This window comes from Neurospora hispaniola, assembly GCF_033458365.1.
Source record: "Neurospora hispaniola strain FGSC 10403 chromosome Unknown B0T23scaffold_9, whole genome shotgun sequence".
Lineage (NCBI taxonomy): Eukaryota > Fungi > Ascomycota > Sordariomycetes > Sordariales > Sordariaceae > Neurospora > Neurospora hispaniola.
In genome coordinates this window covers 1,252,006-1,274,372 of record NW_026944414.1, presented here as the reverse complement: position 1 = coordinate 1,274,372, position 22,367 = coordinate 1,252,006, and the positions used below count along the sequence as shown (strand labels likewise).

The following is a 22,367-nucleotide window of genomic DNA, read 5'->3' as shown; positions in this document are numbered from 1 at the left end:
AGAATAAGAAGAAGTCATGATGGACGCTCGAGAAGGCGGTAGATGAGAATTTGCGAGTGTGTCCGTTCAGTTAAGATGGAGGCTCACGCTCAACTAGCCGGTAGGCGTCAACGAAAATGGTGGGATGGTTCAAAGAGGTTGTAGACTTGAGACAGTCCATTTCGCAGTCGCTGGTGTACTCCATATGATGTGTTTATCTTGGTTGTGGTAAAAGTGAGGATTCGCAAGCTGAAAAAGCGAATGCGGGCAACTGGCCTCAACCAAGTCAATGCCATAACCCTAACCCCCGGCACAACGATGCGGTAAGAATTGCGCACATTCTGATTGGAGATTCCAAGCTCGCGCATTCCATCATCAGAATTCAAGGAACCTCCCCCCACCTCCCTTGTCGCCTCTTCATCGCCTCGAGACTGCTTTTGTTGTTTCCAAACATCTTTCCTTACGGTGCTGACAAACCTCTCACTTTGGAAACAGCTGTCGCTTTCCCACGCGATGCGCAACAGTTAATGTTAATGGCACCCAGAGGAACGACCAACCAGTGCAATCACTACACCCGACCTCACATGCCCGCTGTTGCCAGTTTCCTTGTTGGCGAACCGACCAACAAAGGTAGGTACTGTCCGGTCGTTAGCTTACAGCTGAGCGGTACCTTAACACGTCTGAGTTGGCAGCCATTACACGTATGGCTCAATTCGTTGTAACGTATGAATTCAAGCCATCTTGATACTTCCTTTGGTATTGACTTACTATACGAGTACTACAGTAGCGCATGTACTCCAGAAGCCAAAGAAAAGGTCTCGGACACTGCGACACGCCATTTTCCGTCTGTCACAACTGGACTGTTTACGGTAGCTTCACCTCAAGAAGCTGCTGCCCTTGCTAGTACTCGGTGCTTACTACGTACATACGTGTACACGCCCACTTTCATCGGCCTTCTTCCAGATTTTCGAATCTTTCCTTTTTCAGCTTCCTACCTTTCCACATCTGACTGAAAGACAGCCTCAGTGCCATACAACGGATGGATGCATAATGTCACCATGGCCAGTCTTTCTTCCAAAGTTTCTCGCACCAAGACTGTCCGCTCGGCTGGGACAAGCAGCAGCAGCTTGAGCAAACCTATAGGATTCTCCCGGAGCACCGCTTCGGCTACCAGTCACGCCAGTCACACCACTTACACCAGCTCCGTCACTAGCGCGACCGGCCCGCCGTCATCGACAACCAAACCTACTACAAACACGTCTAATGCTTCCAATGTTTCCAACATTTCCTTATTTCTTACCAACCTTCGATTGCTGGATCTGGACTTGCTCCCGGATTGGCCCGATATCAATACGGCCACCTTCAGCGTAAAGGATGCAGCGCAAGGTCAGAAGAAGCGCATTCAGTGCGTTGAGTGGGCTCTCTATCAGCTCTTCAACCTATGGGACCCCGAAGAAACTCGAAACAAGCTGAAGCCCTTCTTTCCGCCTCTCGAAAACGTCCAATCCCTTAATTTGCGCGCCGCTCTCGTCCGGAGCCTAGAACAGGCCAAGAAGAACGGCGTGCTTGGCCGGGATGCGATAGTGCGCAAGACAATGCTCGACGAGTGCAAGGGAGACAGATTCGAGGAGATTCTGGCCGTCTTCTCGTCGGCTGTACTCAAAAAAGTGGTAGCAGAGCAGCAGTTACATGACCCACGAAGAAGACATCCCGCCCTGGCGCAAGCACTGGCACTCGAGGATCGTGGCTACTCTGGTGACCGATCAGAGCTCACAGCTCTCATAGTCGCCCATAGAGCCTCTCTCTGCCGTACCTTGAAAGACAAGAAAGCGACGAGAGAGCGATACAGAGAGTTTTCAAACTTGTTGAGAATCAAAGAGCAAACCGTTGCTGATCGACGACAGCGAGTCCAAGCTTCGCAAAGGAGACGCCAAAATGCCGGGAGAGAGATCTCCAACGATGTGAAGTTTGATGTATGGCGGACTGTGCGACATAACTGGTCGGGTAATGAGCGGTGGTTGGAGACACTCTTACACGGTGACAAAAACACCCGAATCGACGGTGTCTTGTCGGCGCCTTTTGATCGAGTCTGGCACCGTGTTCAAACTGGTCGCATTTCGGAGCTTGAAGACAAGTCAGATAGTTTGCTGGACGAGCTGGACGACAGAGTGAAGAGCCAGAAGGAAAGACTCCAGAGATGGCAGACTTTCCGTCAGCAGATGTTCGGAAAAACCAGCAAGGACTCTACGACCAAAGAGTCCGCCCCACAGCCTAATCCGAAGGGAATCGATCTCGGACTCAGGGGACATGAGGCTTTGCACCGCGGACGAAGTGCGCGAAGGCTTACTCTCCTCAAAACTGTAACACCTATTGAGCTAGGGGGCGAATACAAAGAACTACTCAATGACTTCAAGTCCGAGTTATCTAATATCGACCCTAAGCTATCCAATATTCCATCCTGGTTACAAAGGCCAAGAGAGCCGCCACGACAGGAGTCTGATACGGATGTGATTTCCAATGTTAATGATGACGATAGGAACCTTGCCGCAGCACCTGCTCGAACCTGTCGACGGGAGTTTACAGCAGCCGAAGATATGTCATACCAACCTATACTGGAGAAGCCGAAGAGTGTCCACGACGATGGAGAACCACTGGCCTATTCAAATGCCGTCTTCGCTGGAATTCCAACACGGTCGCGACAATCAGCGACTCTTTCATCACAACATGCCAACGATTTTGAGGCAGCCGAGGGCTTCTCTTGTCTAACAAGGAATCAGCAAAGACAAGAAGCTACAAACCCAACACCGCCTCAGTCTGCAGTTTCGCCCCCACGCCGTAGGCCATCTTTGATCTCCACTAAGGAGAAGCAGCCAGAAAGGCGTGACCGGCCACCCACACCACCGACTGAGGGAACTCGCCGACAATTCAGCTCTCACCCGTCTCCCGAACCACAACAACTAGCCGACCAGATCTTGGCGTCCGTCAATACCGCCTCACCTTCCCCCTTGAACAAACCACGGTACATACTTTCACTGGCTGAACGCACCCGCCTCACCCTTGCTCAGTGCAATTCGCAGGCCGCTGCCGACAACGATGACGCCTATGGCGACGCATATGAGGAAGAAGATACATATTTCTCGCCTGTTCGTTCTGCGTCTCACAAACGCTCACATACCATCTCCAGTCCCTACAAAGCAAGCACACCAGGTACACCAGGCGATAGCCACAACGGCACAGGAGGAGCAGGAGGAGGAGGAGGGGCATCAACCTACGAAGATCTCATGACCCGCACGCGTCGTTCCATGGCCAACTTTGAGTCCGCCCAAAAGAAGGCTCAAATGGAGAGGAGACGGTCGGAACGCAAGTCGAAGCAGCTGGCCCCGCCGTCATCAAAGGGCGGATATTTCCCTGCCATGGGCGAGGAAGAAGAAGAAGGAAAGTCGGCGCTGTTGCTGGCGGAGGAACTGCTTAGTGCGGGCCAGGATGTGGATTACGATGCTGTGTTTAGGAGCAGGCCGAAGATTGCAAGAGGTCCGACGCCAGGGAAGGAAGATGGAGGAGGGTTTGGGGAGTGGGAGTAAGGTGATCAGGGGTACCTAACTGTGTCTTAGTTTGCCACTGTTTAGCTACATATAGTAAAGGAGGTAATTCTGCTGTGACTAGTGATGGAATAATTGTGTGAATATCAACCTGGAATGTTTCTTGCACACCTGTATTGACTGAGTCATGCTCCAAGATACGTTGAATCCTAGGCAATCACCATGTCCAACAGGTTCAACAGGAGTTCTTGAGTCTTTAGATATCTAGGTCCCCCTCATGCTGGCGGTGGTAAGGCTACTAATCTTGGTTAACCAGTTCCATCACCCACAGCATTAACTGGTTAGCTTGTTTTTTTAAGGCTTTCATTCATTAATCGCAGGAATCCGCGACTGGATACTGTACAAATTTTTCTCTTCGCGGGGTTCCTTTTCGGGTCTCAACAGATTTTGGCTTGGTGATGATACATCGATGCGACCGACCTCTAGTTTTGTTTCCCCCCCCATCCAGTCTAGGTTTGATTTGGTCGTCGTCGTCATCGTCGTCGTCGCATCTCCATCCGTTACAGCCCCGCTCAAATCGCGAAATCTCTCCCAATCTTCCACCCTCTGTTCCCCCCCAGGGCTTCGTTTACCACCCCTGGTTCTTCAACTCAAAGGTCCTGTTGACCGCGGCCTTGAAGCCCTCCTTGAAGCGAGCCCTCCACCTCTCTCTCAGGTTCCTCTTCCTCTTGAGCGCCGGACGCTCGTGGAACCTCTGCAACCGCACGTCCTTCTTCACCTTATTCGCCGCAACCGTCCTGTGCAGCTGTTTCAGCGCGCCCGCAAAATCTTGATGTCCGGACACGTAGAACGTCCTGCCGGTTGATGGGCGGAGACGAATGTTGAGCTCCTGCTGGGGAGCCATGTGCCGGGTCTCGAAATCGGTTTCGTTCCAGGTCTGCATGGGCGAGGGCTTGGAGGAGGAGTAGAGGGCGCCGGAGGAGGAGGTGGAGGAGGAGGAGGAAGTGCTGCTACTGCTATCCTTGTTGATGGCATCGACAATCGACCAAGGGCTGTCGTTGGCAGTGGGAGGACGGGGAGGGAGAGCAGAGGATGAAGAGGTAGCGCCAGGGCTACCACCAGCGGCGGCGCCGGCGGCGGGCTTCCGGTTCGAGAGAGCCGCTCGGAGAGTCTCGATGCGCGATTTGCCCGAGACATAGGGGTTGGGCGGTGGCTGCAGTTGGACGCGGGCGCTGGTAGAGAAGGCATGGCGACCGGCGAGGCTGGACCGGGCGCTGGCGGAGGCGGCCGCTGCCGTCGTGCGGCAGACGGACTGGAGTGCTGAACGGAGCTCCATGATGCTGGCCTGTTCACATGGTGAGAAGTGACAGTTAGTAACTTTGATGGACGAAAGTAAAGTATAGGGACCGAGAAAGCAAGAGGGTGGATAAGTAACTCACTCAATTGGTCATGAACTACTCCGTTCGGTCGCAAAGAGGGCAGCGGCTTATCGTGCGGTCGATTTTCAGAATCTCGAAGCCTCCCACCAAGCGACTGGCACGGTTCGGGGCCCCGGCGTCTGCTGCTACATACTTAGCGCGCCGGTCCACTCCGCCGAGTTGCCGGTTGACTGTGGCCCGGGCTTCTGCGCCAACCAGCTGGCAGAGGTCTTGCTTTCTGAGGCTGAAGCCCATCAGTTGAGCCTTTTGCGCCACAGTTGTGCAGCGTCGCAGCTGGTCGCGGTTGCAGCGAGTGCAAGTCCGAGCGTGGAGCTTTCCAGGAAGTTTAGAGCTCCCGCCCGCCAGTCAGGTTGGTCAAAGTGCCATGGACCCCAGTCAACTGGATCGCTGAGTGCGGTTGCCGGTGCGCGTCCACGCAAGCGGAAGTCACCCAGTGACCGGGGGCGATTGAAGTTTTGGCGAACGGCATCAAACACTTACAACAATTCCTTCCCTTCCCATGCACCTCCAAACTGGAAACTGCCGCTTTCCAGCACCACCAACACCCACCAGCTATTAACCGACTATATTCCGTTCGAGTCAACAACACGTATACCGCATCTCGAACCGATCTGTACCGATCTTTTTGAGTTTAGACCAACTCCAACTCCGAGATTACGACTACCCACCTCAGCCCCAAGACCTCTTCGACAGCCAACTTTCCCCAAATTCATCATGGCGTTTAATCCCTATGGAGGTATGTCCCATTGTTGACGTCGCCCTGGTTTCTATGCGCGCCTGCGATTATGGTCCTTGTCATATTGGCGCCAGGCACATACTAACAATGTCGTTTCTGTATGAAGCGCCGCCCTACGGCCCCCCACCGACCTTTGCCGCATACCCAGGTGTGCCCATGGCCCCGGGCATGGTTCCGCCACCCGGTCTAGGTAAGCTTCCTGCCCCGAAACAGCTCCTCCCTTTTCATTCGGCCATGTCATCTAACCTATTCCTGTCTATAGGTCCTCCACCAGGCATGTCCTCTGCCCCCGGATTGGCACCACCTCCTGGTGTCCAGCAGCCTCCTCCTGCTACTCAAGCTAATCGACCAAGCGGCCTACCTGCCTCGTTCCAACCACCCCCAAACCTGAACATCAACTTCAATGCCCCCGTCATCCGCCTGGGCGCCTCTTCGCTCCCCAACAAGCCCGGTATGCCCCAGGGCAACGACCGAAAGGATTCGCATACCCCGACCAGTGCGAACCGTCCAGGTCTCGGCTCCGATCGCGTCGAACAGTCCCGCGCGCAGTTGCGAGAGAGCATCCAGAACCTTGTCCCGCCGACACCCGAGGAGAGATTACGAACGATATTCCTGCACAAGATTCCCGACGGCCTCGGCGGCGAGGAAGGCGTCCAGAAGCTGCTCCACACGGTCGGCAGGCTGCGGAGGTGGGACTCGGGGCACTCCCACTTGACGGACTGCAAGGGAGCATTGTTTGGTTTTGCACAGTATGAGGACCCCGATTCGCTAGCGATTGCTGTGGAGTTACTCAAAGATCTCGAGGTCCCTGTGAAGAAGCAAACACCGACCGAGAACGAGCCCCCCAAAGATGACGACGAGGCTTTCGCCGCCGATATCGACAAGGTCAAGCTGAAGGTCGAGGTTGACGTCAACACGACAAAGTACCTTGAGGCCCGCAAGGAGGAGAGAGGGGAGGATGCGGCCTTTGAGGCGAAACTAGGTGAGGCCAAGGTTGCGCTCAAGCAGTTTGTTCGAGACCTCTTTTACCCGCGTCTTCGCACTGGACAGGATGCCGACGGAGACACTACTATGGCCGACGGAACAAATGCTGCCGGAGATAGCGTTGAGGTTATCAACATTCCGCTGGCGCAGGAGGACGAGCTGGCGGATATTCCAGCCGAGATGCGCGAGACTGTTGCCGCCGAGATCGCTGCTTTCAGAGATAGGAGCAACAAGCGCGACCTTGAGCGTCTACGCCGGGAAGAAGAATTCGAGGAAAGGGAACGTCAAAGGAATGGAGCGCCACGCATCTCACGCCTGGATTCACCTCCGCCTACGGATGCGGCGAACTCAAATCATGTCCCGCTGGGCCCGCGTGGTGTGCCTAATGCGCCATCAGGACCTCGTGGGCAACAAGGCAGAGGTGTCGAGTTTGTCGGTGGCGGCACATCAAACGGTTATAACTTCAAGGACGAGGATGACACCGATGCCGATGATGACGAGCTATACCAACGCGAAGTTAACAAGCAGAAGGCAGAGGAGGAAAAGCTTTACTTGGAGGCCGAAAGGAAATGGGTGAACCGTGAACGCCAACGTGCAGCTGCTCTCGAGCGTGAGAAGGAGCGCGAGAAGACGGAAACCGAAGGATTCGCCAGGAGAAAGGAAGAACAACTCGAGAGGGAGAAGAGCTGGGACGATGAGCGTGAGGCAGCCCGTAAACACCACATGTACTACCGCGACCACGCGCACTGGGTCAGGAAACGACTACAGGAGCGCAACGACGAACAGGCACGGGATGAGATGGATAGGCGGGCCGAGGAGGACGAGAGGCGCAAGGCCGAAGCAGAGATGGAACAAGCCAGGGGTATGGCCGACTCCTTCCTCGAGCGGCAGGCCGAGGAGATGGAGAGGCGGCCAGCTGCGGCGCCGGCTGCCCCCCAGCGGTTTACCATTTCCTTCGGTGCAGCGGCTCAAAAGGCAGCCCAGCGTTCCGCCGGCGCCCGCAGGACTGTTGCCGAAGTCGAGGGCCTTTTGGACGACGAGGAACAGGAGCAGACCACCAAGCGGCAACTTGTCCCCATCAAATTCGAGCCCATCACCGACACCAAGGCCATGTCGGAGGAGGATTTGCAAAAGGCCGTGCGCGCTCTGGCGCAGGAGATCCCTGCGGACAAGGACGGGCTCTGGGCTTGGGACGTCAAGTGGGATTACCTCGAAGAATCCATCATCAGCGAAAAGCTTCGGCCTTTTGTGGAGAAGAAGGTGGTCGAGTATCTTGGAGTACAAGAACAATTCCTTGTTGACGTGGTGGAAGAGCACCTGCGCAAGCACCAAAAGCCCGCCGAGCTGGTGGAGACATTGGGCGAGGCTCTTGATGAAGATGCGGAGGATCTGGTGAAGAAGTTGTGGAGGATGGTGATTTTCTTTACGGAGAGCGAGAAGCGCGGTTTGCCCGCTTAAGAGAATGTCTGGGAGCCAACGACAGCGGGTTTGTTCCTCGGTCCTGTATGGCCTCTGTTGAGGGCCATGAAACAATCCACGAAGGATCAAGGCCTAGAGATCTTGTGGTATTTACATTGTAAAAAAACACATGCTTGTAGGAAAGAATAGCCAACAAAGCATGAGGCGTTGGAAGCGCTAATTGAATATTTTTTTTTTTTTTTTTTCTCAGCGAAATGTACGCGGTCTTGGTGTTGGTTCGTTGATCTGATGTGCCTCGGCAAATGCCCCCAGATCTACCCGGGCAGCGAGGGGAAACCCAAGGGTTGCGCCATCTGCCCGCACTTGTCCTGGGTTGAGTCGCAGCCACTTTGATACAGTGATCCAATAGGGTTGGGTTCAGTCGGCATTTGGGCGTTGTCCTTCGTTAACATATAAGTTCATTGAAAATCCTTAGTTGTTGATTTTCGAATTTCACATGGTTTTGCTCGGTTTATCTTTTCCAAGGTGTATTTCATTGCCATCACGACACCCCAGCATTCAACCTCGTCCACTGGAATCAACATCAAGTAAACATCAAGCCCTGAGATACTCGCCAAAACAATCCAATTACGTCATCTACCACTCGGGGCCATATCTTAACCCACCACCAAACCAATACACTTGCCGAACAACAATACCAACCATGTCCACGCCAACCCAAAGCTTCAAAACCCCTCCTCCCTCCGTTCCCAACACCCTCCTCTCCTTCCCAGCCCCGCACGTTCTGCTCGTCACGCTCAACCGCCCGGCCCAGCTCAACGCCATCCCCACGTCCCAGCACAAGCGGCTCGCCGCGCTGTGGGATTGGTTCGATGCCGAGCCGGCGCTGCGGTGCGCGGTGATCACGGGTGCGGGGCGCGCCTTTTGCGCGGGCGCAGATCTGAAGGAGTGGAATGAGTTGCATAGCAAGTTCCAAGATCAGCAGAAGCGGAAGGACTATGGAGGAGGAGGAAAGGGGTTGGTGGATGGGGTGGAGCATGGAGGACAGTATGGGACTTTGGGAAAGAGGAGGGAAGCACTCCGGAAGGCGGAGGGTAAGAAATCTGGGGAAGAGCCGGATGCGCTCGCGGAGGGGATTGTCAAGGAGGGTCGCGCTAGGGATGGCAAGATGAAGGACGAGGACAAGCTGACGACAGGCATTGGAGGCGGATATGGAACGGTCGATAACAGGCGTAAGGCCATCGAGAGCGCCGCCCATCTAACCGAGGAGACTACGAAGAGGGATCTTAGCGATGTGGATGACGCCAGAATCAACACCGGCATCGGCGGTGGTTACGGCACCGTTGCCTCTCGCAAGGCGGCCGCCGCCGCCGCACGGGTTGCGAACAACGAGTCTTCTTCGCGCGTCGGCAACCTCGGCCTCAATGCCGGCTTTGGTGGGCTTTCTAACCGCTCAGGCAAGAAACCCATCATTGCTGCTGTCAACGGCCTTTGTCTCGGCGGCGGCATGGAGATGGTCATCAACTGCGACATGGTCATTGCCTCCTCCAACGCGCGGTTCGGCCTGCCCGAGGTCAAAGTGGGAGTTATTGCCGTTGCTGGCGCATTGCCTCGTCTCGTGCGCACGGTGGGCAAGCAAAGGGCGGCTGAGATGTCGCTGTTGGGGAGGAATAGGTACTCGGCTGAGCAGATGGAGAGGTGGGGGGTAGTTAATTTTATTGTCAGCGGCGAGCAGGCGCTGGTTGAGGAAGCTGTAAAGCTGGCGGAGGAGGTGTCGAGTAATTCGCCTGATGCGGTGCTTACGAGTAAGGAGGGCTTGAGACTGGGTTGGGAGGGGATGGGACCGGAGAAGGCGACGGCGGTGTTGGAGGGAGGCATGTATAGGAGGCTGGAGAAGGGGGAGAATATGAGAGAGGGTGTGGCGAGCTTTGTAGAGAAGAGGAAGCCTGTTTGGAAGGATAGTAAGCTATGATTGCAATATTCAAGACTAGTCAAACAATTCGGATACCTATCGTATGTTCCGTTCAATAATTGTTCCCTGTCCCTTGATCTATCCGCGTCCATACTAGGTATTCAGGGCACCGTCCTCCACTTCCCATCCCCGGATCATCGCCAATCTTACTCCGCACGAAACCGATAGGGAAGAGCCCGCTGTGGGGTAGAGGTAGGGTAGCCTGGGGCTATAAGGAACTAGCGGAATGCGGGGAAGTAATTGTCAGGGCCTCTCAGGGACCCTGGGGGAACCATTGGAGGTGGATTTCTCCGGTGGACGGCATCCCAATTTCCATCAATGGCATCGAGATGTTTTCCTTTCCCCAACGCACCCGTCAGAACGATACACGATGGTTGCACTGATGTTATCTCGACTACGACCTGGCTGGCCAAGGAGCCGTTGCCGACAACCATGCGAACGTCACTTTGTCGGCCGTGCATATACTACCGGGACAATGGGATAGGTGGGATCGACGGTCACTCGAGCTTTCATCGGTGTCGAGAATCGCAAGAAACGGTGTGATGGGCGACAACCATGCGAAGGGGGCGACTATATAATAGGCCAATGGCCCCGTCCTTATTGAAGATACCGAGTGGTACCGCGCCATCCAGCCTGCAACTTCCCTCTCTGGAGCCGCCATGAAGTTCCTCGCCTTCGCAGCCCTCGTGGCCGCCGTCGTCTCGGCATTCCCTGCCCCTGAGCTCCCCGCCGGCATCCCTCGTTCCCTCTCCGAGTTCAAGGAGAAACATCCTTACACAGTCAAGCGCAGCAGCCATTGTCGGAAGACAGTCTCCATCCGGGCCTCGCAAAATGACACTGATGACGTTGCCGACGACTTCCTCCGCGGTCTCAAACAGGCCAACAACGGCGGCACCCTCTACCTGCCCGAGGACAAAACCTTTGTCATTGGCAAGCCGCTCGACCTAACCTTCCTCAACGACGTCCATGTCCACCTCGAGGGCGAAATCAGGTTCACAAACGACACGGCCTATTGGCAGAAGAACGCGTTTGCCCATCCCTTCCAGAACAGCCTCATGTTTTGGAAATGGGGTGGTAGAAACATCAAGATCTACGGCAACGGCGTTCTCAATGGCAACGGTCAGCGGTGGTGGAACGAATTCGCTGGTTCGGAGATTCTCGACCCCGGCAACACGTACCTGCGTCCGATCCTGTTCTATGCTGAGAACACTACCGGTATCGAGATCGAGGGTATTCACTTTAAGGACTCGCCTTGCTGGACCACCTTCTTTGTCACTTCCAAGCACATCTCCTTCAAGGACGTGGCCTGCACGGCCGAGTCCAACAACGCCACCGCTCTTCCCAAGAACTCGGACTTCTTTGACTCGCTCAATGTCGAGCACGTTAGCGTCGAGCGTGCTTGGGTTAACATTGGTGACGACTGCTTCTCCCCCAAATCTAATGCTACGGATTTGTACGTGAACACCATGTACTGCAACGGCACTCACGGACAGTCGATGGGGTCGATTGGTCAGTATTCCGGCGAGAAGAGCTTTATCCGGGATGTGGTTATCGAGAACTTGTGGATGTTGAACGGCCAGCACGGTGCTCGTTTAAAGTCATGGGCCGGTCCTGATGTCGGCTATGGCTTCATTGATAACGTCACGTTCCGCAACTTCTGGAATGCCAATAACGAGTACAGTGCTTTTCTTGACTCTTGCTACTTTAATGTAAGTCTCTGTTCTCTGACAGAAAGAAACAAAGGTCAAAAACTAACACAGAGTACCCAGATCAACGCTACTACCTGTTCCGCGTACCCCTCCCAGGTCAACATCAGTAACGTGAACTTCGAGAACTTCTCCGGGTATACTTCGGGCAAGTACGGACGCGCTGTTGCTCGCCTGACTTGCAGCCCCAACGCCGTGTGCGAGAACATCAAGTTCAAGAACTTCAACGTCACTAGCCCCTGCGGTGATGAGCCAGTTGTCATCTGCGATGGAATCAGTGGTGATCTTGGCGTTCCTTGCGTCAACTCGACCAGCCCGGAGGCGAAAGCCGCGTTGAAGGACAAGTGCTCGACTGCTATGGCGACACTGCCAAAGCCGACGCCGTGGTTGTAGAGAGTTTGTATTTATATAGGAAAACCTAACCTGTTGATTACTATTCCAGCCATGTATGGGCCAATAATGCAACAGAATGCCGTACCCTCCGGTGGTCTTTTCCCCGATCCATGGTCATACAATCCTGTCTGGTTTCTTCACAGCGCAACAACAACCGCCAAAAATCCAGCCACCACCATCGCAGCAGCCACCACACCCGTCATCCTCGCCGCACTACCCGCTTGTTGCGGCCCCGACACAGACTGCGAGCTCGTCACCCCCGCCACAGTTGTCGCCGACCCGGTGAGCGAACTCGTCACCGAACTGGTAACAGTAGCCACCGTCGTCGTCGTCGTTGTCATCCCTGTCCCCATCTTCGTTGATGTCATCACCCCGGCACTAGACCCCGTAGCCTTCGAAGTGCTACTTTTTCCGCCACCCGCAGCCGTACTAGTACCAGTAGAAGTACTACCAGTAGAAGTAGTAACAGTAGAAGTAGCACCAATAGAACTAGCACCAGTAGAAGTGGCACTGGTAGAAGTGGCACCGGTAGAAATAGTACCAACAGAAGTTTCACCAGTAAAAACCGCAACCGGCGCCGTACACCCCGGCCCCGTCCCCGTATCTCGCGACGTCTCCGCACAAACACTATCCAACGTATCCAGCTCCTTGCTGTGTTTGCTCACCCAGCTACTCACTCTGGATGTGTACACCCCGTACTCGCTTGACAACGTGGCGGGAAGCGTGATGGTGCATTGAGGGCTTGCCATGGCCGAAGGGGCCAGGGTGTCTTTGGCTTGGTGGAGGGCGGCCGAGAGAGCAGGGCCGGGGGTGGGGATGTCGACTATGAGAGACCAGATGGCCATCATGCAGGATGCTTCGGGGGGGAAGGTGGAGGGGGGGAGGTATACTGCTTCTATTTTGTTTGTTTCTGTTGCTGTTGTTGCTGTTGTTGCTGGAGCTGTTGTGGCTGTAAATGGTTCGAGGAAGGGCATTGCTGGGGCAAGATGGCCCTGGTCGTGGGGCTCGACGAGGACGGTGTTGGGTTCGATGGCGGCTACTAGTTGGCGACGGGTGTTGGCGCTGTGGACCGAGGCTGCGTTGGCGAGGATGAGGATGAGGGAGAAGACGAAGAGCAAGATGTAATTCCACCCATGTTCCATTGCACCTATGAGAGTAGAAAGAGAGAGAGGATGAATGATTCTAAGCAGTGATTCTAGGTTTGATCTTGGTTGGGAATGCTTGTTCCTAGGTTGTGCACCATTCAAGACCTGTGAAGTAGCGTTCTAAATAGGAAATGTTGAAGCCAGATGAATCCGATGACAGTTTGAGGTGGAGAGAGAGGAAATGGACGATGAAGAACAGATGGCGAAGTGAAAGTCTCCGGATCTTAACGAAGAAAGCATCAATATAGTACCGCCCTCCCCCTGGTTGAACCAAAACAGTTAGACAAAGAAGTCGCGATCTATAGTTAGAACATCGTACCTGGACGCTTGCTTCCTTCCTGCCACGGGAAAGGTCCGTTTCTATGAGTTTCAGCCCTTGTTTGAATTGTCATTCCAGGTGGCCGCTTCTTTCTGACCTCAATAAGAAAGTCATGTCGATATTCCACTTGTTCAGCAATTCTAATATGAGTTCTTTTGTGTTGGGATTTCAATCAGCCGTCTGTGCCGTTTTTCTAGTAGTGACTTTAACTTTATCACAGTCAAAGCGGGTTCACTGTAGTCAAGGTTTGCGGTATTAATTTGGGATTTCAGAGCGATTTGGCTGGGAAAGTGAGGAAAACATTAGAAATAAGTCATCGCTACCATACTTTGTGTGAAACCAACACCAGCCTTGCAGCTTGTCTCTAGTAAGACGGCTCAAGCCCTCGCTTTACACTTTAGCGGCTATAACCGGATGAGCAGCTACAGATTTGCCAATTTTCCCATCCACGATAGAGGCATACTTCATCGCTTGAAGAGTAAGTTTCTCATCTTCTCCGAGGACCTGAATGATGACGGTAGCAAGGTGATCGAATCCCAGCCGTGTGTACAGGTGATATCCCATAGGGCTCGCCATGACCGAGATGTCCTTCAAGGACTCTCTGCGAATGACGTCCATTCCCCATCTGCAAAGCGTAGTCGCGTGGCCGCGTCTCTGGAAGTCTGGTAAGGTTGCCAGGATCTGGAGATGAAGCTGCTCCGGCCCAATGTCCCCAAAGTACTTCTTGTAGGCCTTAGCCTGACCATTGTGGAAGGCGTTGAAGTGTTGCTGGTTGGCATCTCTACGTGTGCTGCCTCCTCGCTTGTCAACCTCACGGTTAGCTATTTCCAAGCGGTTAGTGCAAAGCTGACGGTTTAGGTGGGCTTGGATGAATACTTGCGGTCCTGGGGGACATAGTGTGGTCCATCTTTGCGTTTGTTCAGATACGAGACATCCCATACGCTAATGGAGGCGATCTTGAGCTTCTCGCTGCCGGCGGGGTCAACGTCTTCAATCACCATGACCGTCCAGTCATCAAACGAAGGGTCTAAGAAGTATTTGAATAACATGCGCGTGTACTTGTAGTGGTCCTCGGGAAATTCTTTCCGCAGAGGGAAACGGTAGTCCCATTGCGGGTCGAGGGGCATTGTCTTGATGATGACATTGGTGATGGCATCAACGTCTGACGGGAGTCCAAGCCTGATCATGACAGTTCTTTTGAGTAGTGATCGTTTGAAGAATAGTTGAGGCTCCCACTGGGCAACTACTACCATATCCGACCCAAAAGTCCAGCGTGGGGAAAGAGGGACAGTGAGCGAGCCTTATTACCTCCCACTGGCTGACATTTTTTGGCTGACAGCCTGACCGATGATTGTGACGAACAGATCAGCCAGGCATTCCGCCTATTCTGTTGAGCTTTGTTGAGAATCGCTTGCCGTCGCACCTTTTCTTATGCAAGTATGCGGGGCAGCCTCGACTGGATCGTTTGGGCGGTGTAACTTGTCCAACGAACGGCAAACGCATTTAGTCGTGGACATTGCCGTGTCAAGATTACCTTGGATTCCAGATTGAAGCGTTTCGGTGACTCGGTGAACAGGCCGAGGCAATGGTTGATGGTAGTTACAAACGGAAATGCATGTCAAAGAAGGTGGACGTGTTTTAGTATTGAAAACTTCAGACATCCGACGACAACATGGCTGACCGATATGTCATAGTACTTTGGTGAGGAGTTCAGCCTCAGCCGCCCACAATGACCTAAGTAATTGAAGGTTGAGAAACCGACGGGAAGATGAGATGGAATTCGGTGATGTGATTGGGTGATTGTGGAGCTGTACAAGAAATATTCGCTCTCATGGCCATATTCCGGAGTCAAAGCCACATTTTGCTGTAAGTGGATAACGCCTCAGCAGGAAATTGTCAAAGAAGCAGCCGCTACCAACCGCTGACGGCTGCCACCCACCTTCATGAAACTTTCTGCAGTTCAGCCCAGGGTATGTGACATGCACTGTAACATTTCAACGAACCAATCCGGGCAACTCAACCCCTCCAACCTGAGAACGACAACACCATCCCGAACTGCCCAGTTCCATCGAGACCGTAAGGCGGATCCTGCATGAGACCATACCCAGACAGGAACTGCGGCGAGCAGGAATTTCCTAATATGATATGGATGTGCCGAGTACCTATCATAGGTACCGCGATGACGGGCGAGAAGCCTGGCTGGGGGGGGATGACGAGACGAGCCACAACTTTCCGCGTGGCGCCCTCGCTTTCCATGTGCCTCTTGGGAAACCGGGCATTCACGTCGAATCTTCAAGAGTGTCCGGGAAGGAGTCCTAGGTAACACATTAAGCCTCCAACACTCAAGCATCGGCTCTCCAACTTGTCGTTTGCCTACATAACAAGCTGGGACCGAAGACCCCGGGGGAATCATAAAGAAGTGAAGTGTCCAGGTATGTCGGTTGGGTGTTCCACGATGCACAACCTTGCAACCATTTTGACACGGCGATTGCAGTCCAACCTCCTCATCGGTTCACCTCCTTGAGGTTCCGCAGCCTTGTCCCATATTATCCACGCTAATTCAATAACCGCTATGTAGCTGGAACAGCCACCTGCCCAAAGTTGGACAAGATGGCATTTCAACCCCCCACCGACCATTTGGGTCCCTTTCCCCATTCGTCCTTCTTCGAAAATTCCCTCGTGGGGTCAGCAGAGCCTTATGACGACTCAAACCCAGACCTCTTTTCCGTCTCTTTTCCCATTCCTCCTGGTCTCTGGTCAGACTTGAATTGGGAAGGGATCGATTTCAACCATTCACCCGACGCCGCTTACCCTTCCTCTTCTCGTATTCTTGGGCCGAGGCCGACTCATCAGGCAGCTCTCTTGAATCTAATCCCACTCCCTGCTCCGGCATCAGCACCGAGACTCCCCAACCCCTCGAGCCAAGCTTATCCGGAGCCTCATGACATCGTATCTGATCAGGCTCTCGACTGTCATGCGTCTCCCAATGCAGGACTGGCATCATCACCATGCGGAATCATCCATCCACCCCAAATGATTGGCGTTGATGCCTACTCTAGCCTGCCTCGAGGGACTTCCGGAAGCGGGGAAGACAATGGCTTATATTCAGCGCCTCCAGGCTATCGATGGCCTACTTCAGAGAGTCATCACAAAGTTCAGAGCTGGAATTTCGGGGCGAAGCAACCCACAGCAAACTTGAACAGTGCAAATCCTGGACAGCACCAGCATTCATACGGCGCCTTTCATCTGAACCTTAACCACTTGTCATCAAGCATAAACTATGCACCGGTCTTGGCAGATGCTGTAGCATCGTCCCAGCCATGCCAACCTGTTGGAGCCTCAGGACATAGTGGTTGGTCGGATCAAGAAAATGGAAGCCATCTCATCCAGGAGTACGTTGATGAGTTGACAGATGCAGTGAATCAGTGGCTCGATCCTCAAGAGGATCTCTACAACTGGGTGACACAGCCTTGCGACGGGTATGACGGGCATGATGTGGATCGTGAGGCAATTGGGTTCGACCACTCTGTGGGGGTCCAGTCTCCTCTTGATGGATGTGGAAGTCTGATACCGTACTCAACATCACGTACGCCACAGTTGAGAGACGACCCACGAACTCCGTCTTTGTCAACAAGTGCCACCACTCCTGAGTCGACTGGTAATTCTGGTCCGCCCACCCCAGAGCCCAGCTTGCCGAAGCGCATATGCAAGAGCCAGTCAGCGACTTTTCAGTTCGTTCAGTACACTGCTGGAAGCGACATAGGTGATAGGACCTCCAAAAAGCGGCTGACTTATGACGATGATGATAAAGACGGTTCAGCCAAGATTGTTAGAAAAGATGTCATGAGAGATCAAGAAGGGACAGTCAAAGGTTTCCAGTTCGTCTTTCACCCTCGGGAGAAACCCGTCAAAAAGGTTCGGAAAACCGAAGAGCAGAAGAGAACCAGTGCGTTGGCCAGAAAGAATGGGGTTTGTTATTGGTGTAAGGAGAATAAGAGAAGGGTAAAGTTGCAGCCTCATCACCGTTTTGATTCATACCCATGTACTAATCTCAACGCAGTGTGACCTTCACGAGAAAGGTCCCTTTGAAAGCTGTGGTGTATGTGCGACTCAGAAGACATACAAGGGAGTTCTACGAATGCCCTGCTTCACTTCGACATTAGCGGATATGCTGTTCTTTCGTGCAGGCATGTCCAAATCCTCGAACAAAGCCGATCCAAGTTGAAATGTTTGCTAACAATAGGCAATCTTTTGCAGGCCCAGCGGTCAATGAACCACTTTTCATTAAGCGAGAAACGGTTTTCAGGCTTACAGACTTCTCGAAACCTGATGTTGGCGTCATTAGGCTGGAGCTCACACAGAACATCGGCAAACATCATTTGGTGGTGTACGCCTCCCAATTTGAGCCATTGCCGGGAGACAAACTGTCTTACACGCCAACGGCGGACAGAAGGACGGGACGAAAGCACAATATACCAATGCCCCATTTTTGTCTGACCAATTACGACGAGGTTCATCTTAACATATTGAAGTATTTCCACTCGTCCAAACAAGACTACCTGCACATGCTCAAGGGCAATGGTAGTCTGACTTGGGATATTGTATCCATGGCCATCGAATACGCCAGAACCAAAAAGGTGAGTTTTCTTCCCCAAATACACTTGTCCAGTTTTGCTAACCGGACCAGTGTTCACTTGTTGATACGGCCCTTGATCTCTGGGTTATTTGTAGGATGATTGAAGACCCATGGGAATTACTGGAGAACAATGAACTCGGTGTTTCCCGCGTGAATCTGCCTGGAACCAAATTCCATGGCAAAATTCCAATTCCTCCAATGATGGACACTCAACTGGATCAGGTCATAATTCAGACTGTTTTGAATCATCTCCGAGGCAAGCTCATCCGCTTGTTTGAGAGGAATATCTCTCCAGCAAAGCCTGAGACTTGGTTCGAAACCTTTCTTGCCTCATTCATCATGCTCACCCACATCGAAAGGCTAGCGGCACACTCTGTCCGGCATGCCGAGACCCACACAATGCCGGTCGGTAACAGATGATCAGTACATATGACTGTATGCTGACATTGAGGCAGACCAAATACTCCAACACCAAGTTCCTTGAGCAGGCTTTCCATACTGCAAAGATCATCCTCTCGCGTTTCCACTACGCGTGTAATGGGTCTGTACCGCTGGGCCTTGACTGGAAAGCGTCCCAGGTCTCTTCGATGGCCAAGCTTGGGCCCAAAGAAGTTGAATTCATGCAGAGAATACAAAAAGAATTCAAGAAGAGAGGTACGTTTAGAATGTCTGATTCATCGAGCAATTTGAAACACGGTGACACTGACCTTTTCCGCTACAGAACATGATCTTCGCAATCTCCCCTCCAAACATGAATACGAGACTGACGGGCATTGGTATCATCAGCTATTCATCGAAGACTGGGACACGTCCCCTGTCGAAGTAAAGGACCCGTACGAGTGACTGGGTGACCGAAACTCTCGGGTGGGGGTAGGACAGCGCTTTCCTGTCATGGTGGCATACAACGGGGACTCTGTTCTCAGCACCAGTACCAGAAACTGGACAGACAACACCCGGTAACCCCACGCATGGCGGCTCAAAAGTAACTCTTTTCTTGAAGAATGGTGTAGATCGTGATGAAAGCATTAGAAATATGATATCCCCACTCCAATGCGTACTAGTGTCGTTCATTTCGGTGACTGCGGTCAAAAGTCAGCCGGCATGGCAGCCTATGAGTCGGGGTGGCAGCCTGAGGTAAGGGTGAAACAAACCACAAGTCACTTATTCAAGACCCATGCTCGCCTGAGGCAAGACAGATGAGACCGAATAAAAGATTAGGTAAACCAGTCCGCTATCCCTCGCCAAGATTAGATAAAGGACCGTTGCAAGGCTGTGATGGGGATTACAATACTCCGAAAAGACATCGGCTAGAGTCCCATTTGGATATTTCTAGGTATTCAGGAATTGCCTAGAATTCAAGATCAGAGGTGGCACAGAGACGCTTGGATGCGTAGTAGGAGTATACCTAGCCAAAGTATAATGTCAAAGGTCTCAACTTTTTTGTCCAAGACGAGCCATGGTATGATATCCCGTGGTTGGCTCAATCAGATACCCGTCAATCAGTCAATTATTTGTGTTTCACGCAAGGGGGTATCTACGTTTCGTACCCCAAGTGCGACTTTCTCTGTTCCGTCAGCCCTATTTGCACAACGTAGGACTTGTGTGAAGAACCATGCTTATCTGCATGCGGTTGTTCGGCTCAAGACGAACCCTTGGTTGTTTGAGGCTCTGCTCGAAGACGATCATTGGTCTGCCCTATGACTACCTCATAGAACCAGGTGGAGAGCAAATGAGGCTCAGACTCAGTTCTCGGTGTTTGAAGCTCAAGTCGCCAATCATGTCTGTTCAATTCTTATCGATGCGGCTCTTTGAGCCTGGCAAATAGAAACCTCAGCTGTTCACACTGAGCTGAGGACCTTGTTGACTCACTTGCTTCGATGCGGCTATGTGGTTTTCGGTGTCCGGGGGGAGGACTTGAGGCTCTGATGACGACATGATTGAGATTTCTTTACGCACCGAGCTTGAGGCTCTGCGGAAAATTCGGCTTCGAGAACTTCTAGGTAGCAAAGTGAACCTTGAGATGAGCCTTGAAGGTAGTTTAAGCCTTGAGGAGTCTGGATATATAAAGGTGAGGTTATAGACGAGTTTGTCAAGATGAATACAGCACTCAGCATCATCGTTTCAGCTTCACTGGCTTTCAACTCAACATTCTAAGAACATCAGAACTTTGATTTTTTTTTACATTCTGATATTACAGAACCCAACCAAGTGTTCGATACACTCAGTTACTCACACACAATGGCCTGCCCCCTTCAGTTCACTCGCGCCTGCAATATGGCACCTCCACAGAAGGACACCAACCCGATCATTCGTCCAGACATTGACTGGATTCCCTCTTACAAAGTCTTCAAGAAACGTGTACAACGCCTGGCAGCACAGAACCTAAACCGTCCCACCACCCTTCCTGCTGGATGGCCTGCAAAGATCACATCTGAACGTGTCTGGTCTGGGTCTGACTTTAAGTCGGAGGACGACTACGTGGTCAAGCTCAGCCAAGAAGACATTCTGGAGATTGAGAGCGCACTGGAATTTTTCAAGAGTAAGATATCATCACTTCACCATCTTGTACGGGTGATGCATTCGAGCCCCTAGCTGACGCTTCTCGTTTCTATAGCTCTCGACCTTGGCCCTGACGATGTTTCCAAGAGCAACTTCCCCCTTCCCAACCTAGGCCCCAAGCTCGAGGAAGTCTCCGACATCATCCATAACGGCCGCGGCTTCGTCGTCCTCCGCGGTCTCAACCCAGACAAGTACTCAAGCACGGACAACATTCTGCTCTACCTCGGCGTCACCAGCTACATTGCCGAAACCCGCGGGATGCAGGACTTTGATGGGCGCATGATCCTCCACATCCAAGCCGTCCGCAAAGAAAGCGACGTCACCCAGCACGGCAGCATGCCCAACTCGCCCTACGTCAACCGTGCCCAGCCCTTCCATACTGACCTCTGCGACGTCCTGTCGCTCTACGCTCTGGGCGTGGCCAAGTATGGCGGTGAATCATATTTAGCCTCATCAGCCACCATCTACAACGAGATTGCGCGCATGCGGCCGGACGTGATTCATGTTTTGGCCCAGGACGATTGGCCGTTTGACGAGTTTTACAAGAACCAGTATCACACGCGGCCGCTTCTGTATAACTTTTCTTCTTCTTCCAGCGTCGATGGAAGAAAGGAACATCATGGCCCAGGCTTCCAGTTCTCCCGCCGCCCGCTCACAGGCGCGCACTTTTCGCCTCACCACCCCCTGGTCCCAGCCATGAGCGAGGTCCAAGCCGAGGCGCTCGACATGGTGTATTTCCTGGCCAAGGAACACGCGCTCGAGATCCAGCTGCAAAAGGGGGACATGCAGATCTTTAACAACTTTGCCATGTTGCATGCTAGAAGCAGCTTCGTGGATGAAGGCGAACACCACAAGAGACATATGCTGAGGCTGTGGTTGAGGAATGAGCAAAAGATGTGGAGGAGCGACTCGGAAGGGCTGGACAAGGTCGGGAGAGAGGTGTATGAGTGGGACAAGGAGGAGTGGAGGAGGGAGGTGGGGACCAAGTGGGACATTGAGCAGAGTCCGCCTGAGTTGAGGGTGGATTTCAAGAGGGCTAGTTGTGCTTGAGTGACGGAGTCGCTGAACTCTGGGTCGTCGAGTTGACGAGTGTGTAGAGAAAGAGGGTAGGCGGTTTGTTTGAGGGGATGTTTGGCTTTTTGTTGGTTCAGTCTGCTTGTAACGGAGGTACTTTCTGGAAGTATTCTGGTTTCAGCATACTTTTGTGGTTCGACTGGCCGAGTGGCTTTTTGATTTCGAGACTGTAAGCTTTTGAAGACGCAAGACTTCCTTTCTTTTCACCTACTAATGTACCTACTCTACCTGGAGGTACGTACCTGACCTAGAGGTAGCATAGCACTCGTTTCTTTCGTTGACATGATGACATTGACCTTCAATGCAGTGTTCTGGCTAAGTGACACCGTAGAAAGGGTCATGCAGTTCCGTCAGTGTATCGGTGTTACACGTACCTGACAGCGACAGCTGGGACTGAAACAATCATGTCAAGTCAGCGAGTACGGTATAAGGAGGGCAGGAAGGAAAGATTGTTGCTGCATACGCCG

The 22,367-nt window shown here is 52.8% G+C and overlaps 8 protein-coding genes across 8 annotated transcripts; 6 read left to right on the top strand and 2 right to left on the bottom strand.

Annotated features, from left to right (window-relative positions):
- Window positions 1-586: 586 nt before the first annotated feature.
- B0T23DRAFT_389502 (HAUS augmin-like complex subunit 6 N-terminus-domain-containing protein) lies at window positions 587-3,636 on the top strand. The gene is made up of 2 exons (XM_062837812.1): window positions 587-702; window positions 764-3,636. The coding sequence occupies exon 2, from the start codon at window positions 1,023-1,025 to the stop codon at window positions 3,558-3,560; it is 2,538 nt and encodes an 845-aa protein (XP_062688836.1). The 5' UTR covers window positions 587-702; window positions 764-1,022; the 3' UTR covers window positions 3,561-3,636.
- A 217-nt stretch (window positions 3,637-3,853) lies between these two features.
- Window positions 3,854-5,058, bottom strand: B0T23DRAFT_245273 (uncharacterized protein). The gene is made up of 2 exons (XM_062834107.1): window positions 4,958-5,058; window positions 3,854-4,863 (listed from the first exon to the last, which is right to left on the bottom strand). Exon 2 carries the CDS (start codon window positions 4,852-4,854, stop codon window positions 4,147-4,149), a length of 708 nt encoding a protein of 235 aa, XP_062688835.1. The 5' UTR covers window positions 4,855-4,863; window positions 4,958-5,058; the 3' UTR covers window positions 3,854-4,146.
- A 369-nt stretch (window positions 5,059-5,427) lies between these two features.
- Window positions 5,428-8,341, top strand: B0T23DRAFT_346581 (uncharacterized protein). The gene is made up of 3 exons (XM_062835973.1): window positions 5,428-5,693; window positions 5,800-5,883; window positions 5,956-8,341. The coding sequence occupies exons 1-3, from the start codon at window positions 5,672-5,674 to the stop codon at window positions 8,133-8,135; spliced, it is 2,286 nt and encodes a 761-aa protein (XP_062688834.1). The 5' UTR covers window positions 5,428-5,671; the 3' UTR covers window positions 8,136-8,341.
- A 231-nt stretch (window positions 8,342-8,572) lies between these two features.
- B0T23DRAFT_389498 (ClpP/crotonase-like domain-containing protein) lies at window positions 8,573-10,215 on the top strand. The gene has a single exon (XM_062837811.1). The coding sequence runs from the start codon at window positions 8,593-8,595 to the stop codon at window positions 10,066-10,068; it is 1,476 nt and encodes a 491-aa protein (XP_062688833.1). The 5' UTR covers window positions 8,573-8,592; the 3' UTR covers window positions 10,069-10,215.
- A 413-nt stretch (window positions 10,216-10,628) lies between these two features.
- Window positions 10,629-12,236, top strand: B0T23DRAFT_245231 (pectin lyase fold/virulence factor). Its single transcript, XM_062834106.1, has 2 exons — window positions 10,629-11,777; window positions 11,838-12,236. Exons 1-2 carry the CDS (start codon window positions 10,728-10,730, stop codon window positions 12,165-12,167), a joined length of 1,380 nt encoding a protein of 459 aa, XP_062688832.1. The 5' UTR covers window positions 10,629-10,727; the 3' UTR covers window positions 12,168-12,236.
- A 68-nt stretch (window positions 12,237-12,304) lies between these two features.
- Window positions 12,305-14,758, bottom strand: B0T23DRAFT_408131 (uncharacterized protein; the record flags this gene model as incomplete). The annotated part of the gene is made up of 3 exons (XM_062839265.1): window positions 12,305-13,349; window positions 14,095-14,432; window positions 14,573-14,758. 3 exons carry the CDS (start codon window positions 14,756-14,758, stop codon window positions 12,305-12,307), a joined length of 1,569 nt encoding a protein of 522 aa, XP_062688831.1.
- Window positions 14,759-16,241: 1,483 nt separating this feature from the next.
- B0T23DRAFT_399629 (uncharacterized protein) lies at window positions 16,242-19,110 on the top strand (the record flags this gene model as incomplete). Its single annotated transcript, XM_062838436.1, has 6 exons — window positions 16,242-17,600; window positions 17,692-17,730; window positions 17,819-18,268; window positions 18,319-18,672; window positions 18,723-18,921; window positions 18,989-19,110. The coding sequence occupies 6 exons, from the start codon at window positions 16,242-16,244 to the stop codon at window positions 19,108-19,110; spliced, it is 2,523 nt and encodes an 840-aa protein (XP_062688830.1).
- Window positions 19,111-20,381: 1,271 nt separating this feature from the next.
- B0T23DRAFT_245056 (uncharacterized protein) lies at window positions 20,382-22,126 on the top strand. The gene is made up of 2 exons (XM_062834105.1): window positions 20,382-20,806; window positions 20,882-22,126. The coding sequence occupies exons 1-2, from the start codon at window positions 20,506-20,508 to the stop codon at window positions 21,874-21,876; spliced, it is 1,296 nt and encodes a 431-aa protein (XP_062688829.1). The 5' UTR covers window positions 20,382-20,505; the 3' UTR covers window positions 21,877-22,126.
- Window positions 22,127-22,367: the final 241 nt, after the last annotated feature.

Coding starts and splice junctions, on each gene's coding strand:
- B0T23DRAFT_245231 (XM_062834106.1), top strand. CDS start 10,728: ATGAAGTTCCTCGCCTTCGCAGCCCTCGTGGCCGCCGTCGTCTCGGCA. Junction 11,778..11,837: donor TTGACTCTTGCTACTTTAAT/GTAAGTCTCTGT, acceptor CAGAGTACCCAG/ATCAACGCTACTACCTGTTC.
- B0T23DRAFT_389498 (XM_062837811.1), top strand. CDS start 8,593: ATGGTTTTGCTCGGTTTATCTTTTCCAAGGTGTATTTCATTGCCATCA.
- B0T23DRAFT_389502 (XM_062837812.1), top strand. CDS start 1,023: ATGCATAATGTCACCATGGCCAGTCTTTCTTCCAAAGTTTCTCGCACC.
- B0T23DRAFT_346581 (XM_062835973.1), top strand. CDS start 5,672: ATGGCGTTTAATCCCTATGGAG. Junction 5,694..5,799: donor GGCGTTTAATCCCTATGGAG/GTATGTCCCATT, acceptor TTCTGTATGAAG/CGCCGCCCTACGGCCCCCCA. Junction 5,884..5,955: donor GGTTCCGCCACCCGGTCTAG/GTAAGCTTCCTG, acceptor TCCTGTCTATAG/GTCCTCCACCAGGCATGTCC.
- B0T23DRAFT_245056 (XM_062834105.1), top strand. CDS start 20,506: ATGGCCTGCCCCCTTCAGTTCACTCGCGCCTGCAATATGGCACCTCCA. Junction 20,807..20,881: donor CGCACTGGAATTTTTCAAGA/GTAAGATATCAT, acceptor TCGTTTCTATAG/CTCTCGACCTTGGCCCTGAC.
- B0T23DRAFT_245273 (XM_062834107.1), bottom strand. CDS start 4,854: ATGGAGCTCCGTTCAGCACTCCAGTCCGTCTGCCGCACGACGGCAGCG.